At 40.8% G+C, this 12,790-nt stretch overlaps 1 protein-coding gene across 1 annotated transcript in view; it reads right to left on the reverse strand.

The window, feature by feature from the left end:
* CSMD1 (CUB and Sushi multiple domains 1) overlaps positions 1–12,790 on the reverse strand; it is a 1,986,149-nt gene that overhangs the window by 1,008,174 nt on the left and 965,185 nt on the right. The window contains exon 7 of the mRNA XM_034647758.1: positions 10,942–11,149. Coding sequence (XP_034503649.1) covers positions 10,942–11,149 — 208 coding nt within the window. The remainder of the gene's footprint in view (positions 1–10,941; positions 11,150–12,790) is intronic.

Genomic DNA, 12,790 nt, shown 5'->3' on the forward strand with positions numbered 1-12,790 from the left:
AGCTCAGCTGTTAAGGATTACCAGGGCTTTCCTGGCAGCACAGAAGAGAAGCCTTTCTAGACAGAGGAAATGGACTAAAGCCATAGTGCAGGGAAACAGTATGCTGAATCAAGTCCCTCTCAGCTTAAGTGCAAAATGCAAGGTAAATGCCTACAGAGCTAAGGTCAGGCCAGTGTCTGCACCACATCAAGAGGCACAGCCTTATTCAGACTCACATTCCCACATGTTAACCTACATCCCTCCAAAAAAGAAAGGCTTCATGATCAAATACATTTGGTGAATGCAGTGCCCTCTACCTTGTCTTCAAGTCACAACAGCCAGTGGGATATCAAAAGCAGAAATCTAAGAAACCATTAGTCCGGAGGAGATATACACCCCACCACACCCCCCCACACACACATGTTCACTGCATCATTATTCACAACAGCCAAGACAAGCTAAGTGTGCATCAACAGAGGTGTGGATTTTTTTTAATGTGGTTTATGCATATAATGGAATATTATCCAGACTTAAAAAAGACCGAAATCCTGCCATTTGCACCAATTGGGATGGTCCCCAAGGGCATCATGCTAAGTAACATGTCAGGCAGAGAAAGACAAATGCTGTATGGTCTCACTTATGTGTGAAATCTAAACAAAACAATGTTGAACTCCTAAAGCAGCGATGGGATGGTAGTTTCTGGGGGTTGGGAGACAATAGGGAGATGTTGGTCAAAGGATACAGAGTTTTGGTGATAAGATGAGTAAATTCTGAGGCTGTAGTGTACAATAAAGTACATTCCACCATTGAAATTCCATTAGTTATGACTCTACTCCTCTTATTGTCAACTGTGCATCATCCACATGCCGTGCATCCTCATTCCTTATCTGGTTCATTGAATGGAAGCCTCTATATCACCTGCAAGTTTGACGTAAATTAAGAATCTCACCTACCCCAAATCTACTGAATCACAACCTATGTTTTAAGAAGATTCTAGGTGACCCTGCACACACTGAAATTTGAGAAGCGCTAGACTAGCACCTGTCACGATCTCTGGCTCATGCTATGTACTCAAACAGCACTTGCTAATTAGATGTATCTGCACTTTAGTATAAATTCTACGGTTCCCACATTTTGTTTTTTTACTAAGTTGTATGCCATTAACAATATCTGATCTGGACACATAGAGCAGTTGGGTTTCCAAGAAATTGAATGGTGTATATACTGATATCCCTGAATATTAAAAATGATTGACGGGGGTCAAATACATTGTCAAAATAAAAAGGGGTCAGTATTTTGGCTCTAACTTTTCTTTGAAGGCAGTATGATTACCGTGGCTCTTATTATCACAGAGATTTGCAGCAGAGATAAGACATAGGTCTTAAAAGTCCATCACAGAGTAAAGAGCAATTTTCTAATTTAAACATTTGAAACTTATTTAATGAAAAGAGCCTTTTAAGTGAAGAACAAGTTAGAAACTAAACTGTGTTTAAAAAACAAGATTTTTGCTTCGAAAGATGGTTGCTGTGTTCTAAGTTAGAAATCTGAAGTTTCCATGGGGCTGTTTCTTAGGGCAATAACCATGCAGCTAGTTACAGAAATCCCTGGGTGTTGCAGGCATTGTGCTGAGGGATCTACAAATATTGTCTCATTTGCTCCATTTAACAAGCCTCCAAGGGCCTGTCGTGATCATTTCCAACCTACTGACAGGGAAGTGGGACTTGCAGAGAGCAAATCTGCTCTCGGTCATCAAGCTCATAAAGTTGCAAAATAGAGACTGGAGCCCAAGTCTGATTTACACCGAGATTGGAATCCAGAGTCTTGGTTTTCTGTCCTGCCTGCTTATAAAAAGAAAGGTGGAATGAAAGAAGGCGTTGCCCCCCATGGCCCCAGCTTCACAGTAAGGGAGAACCAACTCCAGAGCAGACAGAAGACCTAGCTTCTCGCCTAACCAACCAATTGTGTGCTTAGGGCAGGCACTTGATATTTTAGGATGCAGCTTTCCTTTCCACACAATAAAGTGACAGCATTAGATTTCTCGTGTTCCAGCTACACTACAATTTACAATGCATGAAAATCAAAACCTGCAAGATGTATATATTTATTAATAATTGATACTGTAATTCCCTGAAGGGTTTCAAATCAGAATAACTTGGGTGCTTTTATTTATTAAAGTCAAAAGATGGCAAATGTTAGCATTTGCTACAGCTGCTCATTGAAAGAGCTTATCAGGCTTGCATGGCATGTACCAGTAGGATGAATCCTAAGCAATAAAAGGTCACATTTGTTGGAGAAGTATTGGATTGCACAAAATCACCTTATTCTCCTAACCAGTCCTCCATGAAATTATACAGACTCTATTTTAAGAAGAGAGAAATTAGATATTCAAAGTTTTGAGAGAAACTTTAAATGGAGATATCAAAATGTATATTTGGAACACCGTGAGGTACAAATTGACCGAGCTGGGCTAGTAAATGAAAGTCCACAAGGATTATTGGAGAATAAGTGAAACAGAGTTGGCACAATGGCCCCAATGAAAGGCAGTGTGTTTTTAAAAGGCAAATTTATTTAAAAACATGAATTTAATTGTGCTGCTTTGGTTTCCTAGAAGAAAGACCACACACAAAGACAGACCTATGACTACAAAAAACACATGCATTGCAGTTTGAGAAACGAATGCAAATCTCTAAAGGGGAAAAGTTTTCCCATTGCCTTCAACATAAATAATTAATAGGAAATGTATTTTTCAATAAAATGAGGGCAAGTAGTTGGGGTTTCCCATGATGAGAGCCCTATGACAACAAAGTCGCGGGTTCTGCGATGTGGTATGTGCCCTGATTGTGACACTCAGGGACTCTCCCCTGGCTCATGATCCATTTTCCCAATGGTTTCCAGCTTCAGGGAGCAGAAATGTTTTATTTTTCTCTTTTTTGTTATCCCTTAGTCTGGTCACTGTGCATGCAGTTCTAGGAGAGAATACTGCCTTTTATCCATGACTACCACCATTAAATAAGCTATATAAATTTTCTATATTTAAAATATTAACGAAAGTGGGTAATTTTTTTTTTTAAGATTTTATTTATTTATTTGACAGAGACAGAGACAGCCAGCGAGAGAGAGAACACAAGCAGGGGGAGTGGGAGAGGAAGAAGCAGGCTCATAGCGGAGGAGCCTGATGTGGGGCTCGATCCCATAACGCCGGGATCACGCCCTGAGCCGAAGGCAGACGCCCAACGACTGAGCCACCCAGGCGCCCCAAAAGTGGGTAATTTTTTAACTTCCTCAGTCTTCTACTTCTGAAATACTGGATATTGATTTCAGCCCAAATGAAAGTTACCAAAGACACACTATGAGGATGATATTTCAGATGGGTGAAGAAATTGCCAAGTCCGACCTAATTCTGGGCAGTGAAACAGTGGGATGGTGCATGATGAATCTGTTACACATGGGAGGGGAGTGCACGGCTTGGAACCCCTCACCTCCAGGGCATTTGCCTGCTGCTGAATCTAGGACACACAGCGGGAAGACTGAAAATAAGGCAGAAGCTTTCTGTGGCCCCATCAGAGAGGGCCTCCTGCTTTTCTCCTCGAGGTGGGTTCCACATCCAAGACCCTCAAGCATCTGCTGCAGAGGGTGTGTCTCAGGGAAGTGGGGAGTGGGGATCAGTGCCTTCAAAAATCACATCAACTGGAACCTTTGCACACACAGCCAGCCTGTCTTGCTCAGCCTGTAGGCCAGCAACATTATTTCCAGAGACTCCCTTGCTTCCAAAGTGTCCCAGGGCAGTGGGCTGCCGATGGGAGGAATGGAGTGGAAACTGGTTTCACCGCAGGCATTGTGGGGGGTGTCCCCCAATCTCAGGAAAAATAAGTATTGTCTGGATGATACAAGCAAAAGAATATCATAGATCAAGTTAGAAAATCTCCATTCTGTAGAACTAGCTTTTATCAAATACATTTTCCCTTATTACTCTTTGGAGTTTTGGGGTGGCGGTAACACCAGCTTGGGGCAATCTGAGCTGGCTGTTACTTTCCCCACCTACCTGCAACTTAAAGGAGTTAAAGTTGTTTAGAGAAGCCTTAATATTTACACTATTAGGCCATATCTTTAGGATAACTTCAGACTTGTCATTTACGTCCCATGTTAGAAGCCTTAATAATACCCGCGATTATATCTGTACCCAAAAGTATATATAACAAGGGATACATTAAGATTTATTTATTACCTGGCTGTATAGTGAATAACACACACACACAAAAGGAAACTGCAGAAGCATGTTTCATGGTGACGACAGCACAAAATAATGGGGCTGACCGTGGATTTGAAGTAGTCTCACGCTCCCCTTGCAGGCCGTGGAGATGTGCGAGCATCAGCGTATAAGCACACTGCTCTTATTCTCCTGTTTGAGAGTCAGTAAAGAAGTACCACCTTGACATATGTAAATACAGGAGCAAATATGGCTTAGGACTTTCTCTGTTGAAATCCCCCCTCTGCCACCCAAGAGCTGCACGGGAAGATACTGAACTCCACTGGTTCGGTGTTTCTCCTCTCTAACGGAGATGGTAGTATTTCTAAGTAGTGGCTTTTGTTGGTACTTGCCTGGTACCTACCAAATAATCAATGAGTATTATCGTTCAGTGTAGTGTTTATAAAAATACATTACTCGGATATATTTTTATAAACATATTTTGATTTAAAAAAAGGTTTAGGAATAAGACTAAAATGATATCATGTTAATTATGTCCTTAGACTCTTGGCCAGTGTGTAGCAGATCAAGAAAAGAGGAAATTCATATTATATATGTGTGTGTGTGTATATATATAAACACACGTACACATGTAAATATACATATATATACAAACACAATACACAGAAACTCACATGTATACAAACACGATATTTGTTTCTTATTTATGTTATGCTTGCTTCCATAAAAATGCTGAAATGCATATATTATAATTGCTTTGTGGAATAGGATTACTGAATTTAACTTACAAGTGGAAAACATGAAATAAAGAAACCCAGTTATTTCTACTGGTGAGAATGGGGCATTGCTATATAGTCTCCATTTTCCTGAATGATGCCTTTCCAAAATAATGTGACCAGAGTGAATTGCTGACACGAAGGAGGTCAAGGTCATGGAAACACAGAAAAACTGAAAACAGTCACAGGTTGGAGGAGGCCAAAGAGGCACACCTCAGTGCTGGGTAGTTCCCTGGACTGACTCCAGGAACAGAACAGGAACACCAGGAGGATAGCCAGAAAAACTCAGATCAGTTCTGTACATTATTTATACCCTATGACCCAACCATTGCACTACTGGGTGTTTACCCCAAAGATACAGACATAGTGAAGAGAAGGGCCATATGCACCCCAATGTTCATAGCAGCATTGTCCACAATAGCCAAATCATGGAAGGAGCCGAGATGCCCTTCAACAGATGACTGGATTAAGAAGCTGTGGTCCATATATACAATGGAATATTACTCAGCTACCAGAAAGAATGAATTCTCAACATTTGCTGCAACATGGACGGCACTGGGGGAGATAATGCTAAGTGAAATAAGTCAAGCAGAGAAAGACAATTATCATATGGTTTCTCTCATCTATGGAACATAAGAACTAGGATGATCGGTAGGGGAAGAAAGGGATAAAGAAAGGGGGGGTAATCAGAAGGGGGAATGAAACATGAGAGACTATGGACTCTGAGAAACAAACTGAAGACTTCAGAGGGGAGGGGGTGGGGGAATGGGATAGACTGGTGATGGGTGTTAGGGAGGGCACTTATTGTATGGTGCACTGGGTGTTATACGCAACTAACGAAGCATCGAACTTTGCATTGGAATCTGGGGATGTACTGTATGGTGACTAACATAATATAATAATAAAATAAAATAAATATATACTTTGTACTAGTATGGATTTCTTGGTTTGCGTATTTAGACTATGGTTGTGTAATACTTAGCTTTGGAGGAGGCTGGGTTCAGGGTGTGCAGACTCTCTGAGCTAGCTTTGCAAATTCTATGTAAAATGATTTCAAAATGAGCAGTTAAAAAATAAAATAAGGAGAGAGGGGAAAGGTCCTTCCTTTTCTTCTACCTTGGGCAGGAGAATGGAAGGGTTCCTTCCAGGGAATCTGTCACTCTTTGTATGCCTCCATAATCCTTCCTCATTAGCAATTAAATATGCACCAAGTCACTTCTCAATTAAGTGACAAGTTGGATAAACATAGTAGGTGTTAATTGACCCTTCAAGGGTTCTTTGAAGCTCACTGAGCTTCTCCAAGTTCTTTGAAGTTTTGTTTTGGCTTTAGCAAGTCACTGATTAGATTGTTTTAACAGTGTGATTATGCTTCATTAATGGGAACAAAGTAAAGTGTGGTTACAAAATTTTTTTGGTCCACTCAAAGTGTTATCTTGCACAAATCAGATAGACAAAGGGGTAGAAATATACCTGTTAGTGAATGATTGAACTGAAACCTTAAATGAATCATAAAGTAACAGATGTACTATTGATAGAACAAGGCGGGTCTAATCCCAAGCAGCCCAGAAGTGTACTTGCATCTGTCCGCGAGGACATCTTCCAGGGAACGAGGTCGCACAGACTGCTTCACCTGTAGGACTCCTGTAAGTGGGGGGCCATCCGTAGGGCGCTCTGAGCAGTAGGTTAACTGAATGTCGATTCAGTTGGTTGGTGTGGGATTTCCGTGCGGAGGCGTGTACCCGAGCACATGCGCCAGGGACGCAAATATGTGCTAGCGTGAAACAGGGATGTGTTCAGAGAGGCAAACTGCCGGATGCGGGCGGGGGGCGGCACGGCAGGCTGGACGTGCTCTGGCAAGCATTGAAGGACATGCTAAGGCATGTGGGTTTCACTCTGATGGCCTGAGGCTCAGTCACTGAAGATTCTGGACGAACGGATGCATTTCACCATGTTTTGGGATGGTTCTTAAATGCGTTTACTGTTCTCTTTCCGTTCCTCCTCTACCCTATGCTACCTGTCATACACGGGGATGAATAAATCATCTCATTGTACAAGTGCCTACGTGAAAGATAGTAAATGCTCCATTAGTTGTCTCCTGTCGAGACTATCTGTTCCTAGCCCCTTTAACCACCACGTCTTAATTTAGAAGCCACCGTAGGTTAACTCCGAAACAAAATCAATTTTTTCTTCTTGATATTTCCAGAGTTAAGAACTATATGCTACACATCAAATCACTTCAGAAAGAAAGAATAGTTGGCAAGTTTCACTGCTAACCACATTTTTAATTATAAGAAAAATCATAATTACTAGACCATGTTGCAAAGAGAATTAGAAATGGCAGCTCTCTGTTAAAGTAGGGTATTGAGAGGAAGCCAGCCTGTATAAAATTAGAATCTGACTAGTAAAAATAAAATAATAATAAATAATTTAGCCTTATCTAACATATATGTTAGCTATAACATATATACTAAATATCTATATATGTGTGTGTGTGTGTGTGTATAGATTAGGTTTAAATCACACACCCTCCACATTAAATATATGGATAATTTGGGCACATTACATCATTCACCACATTTAGACTGCTCCACGGTAGTCATGGCAACCCTTACATAAAACATAGCTGAGTTGGTAATTTCACTCCAAATTCAATGAAAATAAGGCTAATCCTATTATTGTTCTTAACAATTTTCCAAGTAGCTTCTTCTGAGAGTGTCCTTGCTGGTATTTGACGTCTTTTAAAAACATGATTGGAAAATGATGTGTTGGTTCACTGCATGTTCAGCCTTCCGGACCCACCGTCTCTGCTCCATGACCTTGCGCTCGAGGGGGGCACACACACCTGCACTGTCCTTAGGATCTTCCTTCAAGTGGAGGGATAATAAATCTTTTAAATATGCCAATTTGAACCATTAAACATTTCAGAGACTGTCAGTCCAAAATCACAGTAAAATAATAGTCTTTTATAAGATAAGCCATATTATGCATTTGTAGAAGTCTTAAAAGGGTACTTCAAGTGACTCTTTTGTATTCTAAATGTGCTCATGTATGTTTCAATAGTAATTGAGGAAAACCATGTACTCCTCTGTAGCCTCCACTGAAGAGTAATTGAAAGATGAGAATTCCACTTAAGAGTGATCCCACGGCCATGTCAAGATAGTTCTTTTATAATTATGATAAACGCCAAATGTCGCCCCAAATGCTCTGCCTGCCCTGACTCTCTATTGATGCAGCGCGAGTGTGAAATTGCTTCTCCGCTGGTTCTCGTCCCCTGCCATAGTAACCTGTTCAAGGTTTTAGGATACAACCTACAGTCCTGAAATAGAGAAAAGGTAATTTTGCAACACAGCATTAAGTCCAGACCTGCACTGTCCTATTGCCGGGACTGCAGTGGAGCGAAAAGGAAATGTAATTTGGAGTCAGAGGCCTTGAGCTTGAGTTCTCGCTCTGCCATGTGCTCTTTGAGCCTTGCTCTCAGCTTCTTCATCAATAAAAGCTAGATAATACTAACAAGTACTACCCAGGGCTTTTGTGCCAAGCCACTAGGACAATACAAATCATCCTACGAATACAGTTATGAGCACAGCTCTCTAATAATAGCCACTGAGAGAAAGAGCATGTTGAGCCAATGGGCCACCCCATTCATTGGACTGGAAGGAGCACAGACAGGGTCAAAGTTCCCACCAAGAACTTTCCCAACGACTGCCAATTATATTTTTTTTCCAATTTGTTCACAGATCATCAATCTTGGTGCCCTGGCAAATACCTAGATATATTTCAGAGAGCTGGAAATATCTTCTAGCCTGAATCCAGACACCAAGAAGATGGGTCAATCTCCTGGCCGCCATGCCAACTCTCGCTCTGACAATGATTAGGAATTGTTGCCATCAGGCTCCATAGGAGAGGTCCCCACTTGACATTTCAGACAGAATTCAATTTTACCTCACCTGTGCCCCATCCTCACACACTTTTCGGAGTCTGGTATTGAAGTGGCTGGGGACAAGTACCAGGGGAACAACACAGAGATTCGGCAGAGAGGAGAAGAGTGTGTGAGAGAAACCGATAGAGATAAGCAAAGAAAAAATGAACAAGGAGTCATATGACATCCTCCAGCTCCTGCTGCCATCTTTTACAAAACATGAAATGAACGAGCTTTTGCCTTTCACTGGTAAGTCACAATGTGGTCGTATGAGCCAGAAACCGTTTTGGAAAGTTGTGTCTCCTTCTGATTTCACATGCCCTATTTTTATTTCAGACCTTGACACAGACATCTGCACCTCCACGTTTCCTCTTACATAAACGAAGTCTGTTTGGCAAAAGCTGTCCTGACCATGAGTTCTAAAGTTTTTGTCAAAGATGCCTCACTTTTTCCCTCTCTTTCCTAGCCTCACATCTCAGCAGCAATGTGGTTGGTCGATACCCATGATTTCTAGACTCTGTCATAAATAAGCCCTTTTCCATTAATCATATAGTTTCTGAGAATCACTCGCCGTATATTTTCTATTGCAATCCAAACAATTCCGTTTTAAAGCTAGAAGTGTTACACCCTGAATTTCTTATAGTGACTGACAGAGAGTATGTACGCAATAGATATTTAATGAATGAACTTAAAAGTTGATTTAGAAGCTCTCCTATGTTATATAAACCGTTATGTGATTTGTCCAAGGTCATAAGGCAGAACTTGGCAGAACTTAGAGGAGAACCCAGGACATCCAGCTTTATGTTCACAACTTGTTTCCACTAACTCTGATGTTACACAGAGTGAGTCAGATACTATCAACAAATTCTTGAGTGTTGAAAATTGTGTAATACAAAATAAACAGGTAAACTTCTCAGTCTAAGCGCATTGCTTCAGATGACGCAAATATAAAGCAAAGAGCGAGAGGCAGTGGCTATTTTTCTCTTAATTGAGGTAAGATCTAATATAATCACAACATAACTAAAGTAAGGAAAAGATTTTACCCATTAATATGAACCTCTGCTTTGTGTCTTGATCCTTAGAAAATAAATTTCCATTTCAATAATTAGTTTAAAGCAGGCGGTCTAATTTTATAACATGTTTCAGGTTTGATTTTTTTTTATCCTTTAGCCTTTATCTTGAAATGCAAACCCAAACCCATCAAAATATTCACAATCACTCATTTCAGATTCTCCTCTACCAATGCATACATGGCTAACATCTCCTCTGAATTACACCTAACTTAAATACACATATATTTAGCTTACCATTAGCTTACCATTCAAAATCTGAAGTAGAGAACTGGTAGGACTTTTAAAATACTAAGAAGTGAAATAACTAAAACAAAGCCAGTTCAATTCACAACAAATAACATAATTTGAGATATAAAGTCCTCAGACATCTATTCTTCGAATTCTCCCTCTTAACTTAATGCTGCTCTTGCCACCAAGACATAGATCTAAATCCACTCTTGGTTAGATCCACTTTCCTTCTGTCTCTACTAGCACACATGCCAGAGAAGTGATCCTCAGTCAACTAATTTTCTATCCATGTTGGATCAGTATTTATGGTTTGCCTCTGACCCTCACAGCTGCAGCGTCCTCAGGAAGGAAAATTAATACGCTATCCTGTATCTTCTGCAATCTAGACACACGATTGGTAACACAGCATTTTCAAAGGGCCATAGTCTAAAAATATCTGCTTGCATTGAATCAGCTCCAGAGCAAACCCGAAAATTAACTTAGCTGGCTCAGTTACCATCTCTGTGTTGCTTTACAAGAGTCCAAAACAAGGGCATGGGAAGTGCCTGTGCCCATGTGCAGATAACTTCCCCAGCTCCAAAGACCAGCACAAAGATACCTTGGTCATTTGAAATTAGATATAAATAACCTTGTTAGTGGTCAAAATAGCAAAGCAAGAAACGGATACTTACTTACTTTTGCCAATGAATCTCAAAAGGCAGCCAGCTACAAAGCCTATTGTTGGATGTGGGGGAAACACCTTTCTTCCCCAGCACTTACCATATAGATGGTGCTTCTGTTCCACTGATCTCTAAGAAATCGTATCCTTCCTCTAGTTGAAAGTCGGTGAAGACTAAGGCGATGGTGTCCCCCGGCTCAGCCAGGATGGTCCAGGTGCAGTCAGCATTGTTCCCGTACTCTGAGGGGAAGTGGGGGCTGGAGATGGTGCTGCTGGTTCCCCGCAGGGTCCCTCCACAGGCGCCCTCGGCTGGAAGGAACAGAAACAAAAGGCAATCAGGTTTCCAGACAGCCTCCCACACAAGTGCAACTACAGAGAACCTCTCTTGACCAGTGACCGATAGTTTCTGTACTCAAAATTGATATTCTCACTATGACAAAGGGTTTCTTCTGATTTATCAATTTAGTTCTATGGAAAAACTTGCAAAAGTCTAAACAATTACACTGCATTATTAGCTGAATTTTCACTGTAGAAGAGAGAGAAATCGTGGCTTTTCTAACCTCTGGACTGTGTATTGCCATAGACCTGACATTCACAGACAGCTTAACAAAATTTTCAAAGATTTTCTCTGAATCTTAGAAGATGGAGATAATTCAGAAACATCTTGAGATTTTTTTTTTTAAGATTTTATTTATTTATTTGACAGAGATAGAGACAGTCAGCAAGAGAGGGAACACAAGCAGGGGGAGTGGGAGAGGAAGAAGCAGGCTCATAGAAGAGGAGCCTGATGTGGGGGCTCGATCCCATAACGCCGGGATCACGCCCTGAGCTGAAGGCAGACGCTTAACCGCTGTGCCACCCAGGCGCCCCAGAAACATCTTGAGATTTAAATGTAGCCATCTTTTGTTAATTCACTGATACCTGGCTTTGAAAATGCAGTGCTCTTAAAAGTAGTCATCACCCTATTTTTTTTCTATAGAGTTTGGAATGTATATTTGGTTTTGAATTTCAGATAAGTTCTTGACTAATATGATAACAGAGACATATCAATTCATAAAAACCTTCTGAGTGGGAAATAGCTGCATGAAAAACTTAAAGTGGAATAACTTGGAAAGTGGCAAGTAAAAGGTCAGGGATGCCAAAATGCATTTAAAATATAAATTAGCATTAAAATATTAGTTTGAGGAGAAGCAGATCTTGTAGAGTTTTCCATAGAGTAAAACATACATATTAGTGACTTTATATCCTCTATCACAAAATGCTAATGTACATAGGAAACTGTAACATAGGTAAATAAGTAAAATACTTATTTTAAGATCTGTCTATGGGTATCCTTCTTTCTTCCCTCCCCTCCTTCCTTTTTTCCCATCAGATAATTTCTACCCTAAGAGCGTATTTAACTTTTATGGGCGTTGGTGCTGCAACAGGAGTGATGTATGAAGTCAGCCTGTCGCCAAGTTGGGGGAATTTGCCTTTATTTTATTTATTTATTTTTAAAGATTTTATTTATTTATTTGAGAGAGAGAGAGAGACAGCCAGCAAGAGAGGGAACATAAGCAGGGGGAGTGGGGGAGGAAGAAGCAGGCTCCCATTGCAGGAGCCTGATGTGGGGCTCGATTCCAGAACGCCGGGATCAGGCCCTGAGCCGAAGGCAGACGCTTAATGACTAAGCCACCCAGGCGCCCCAGGAATTTGCCTTTAGCAGCTTCTGTGAAGGGACAAGATCAAGCAGGACAAATATTTACATTGGCTACTAATAAAACGACTGAGTATGCGAACTATAGTATTCACTTACTATACTGACCCCTCTGTGGTAATATAGTTTTGCATAGATGAACTTATCATATATACATGCAGGATCGTCAATACACATAGTGCAATTCTATTTAATACATTGGTTTTACATCTCTAACTGTATTATATGCTGCAAAAGTCACCTCAATATAACGC

The sequence above is a fragment of the Ailuropoda melanoleuca genome, chromosome 18 (genome assembly GCF_002007445.2).
Source record: "Ailuropoda melanoleuca isolate Jingjing chromosome 18, ASM200744v2, whole genome shotgun sequence".
Classification (NCBI taxonomy): domain Eukaryota; kingdom Metazoa; phylum Chordata; class Mammalia; order Carnivora; family Ursidae; genus Ailuropoda; species Ailuropoda melanoleuca.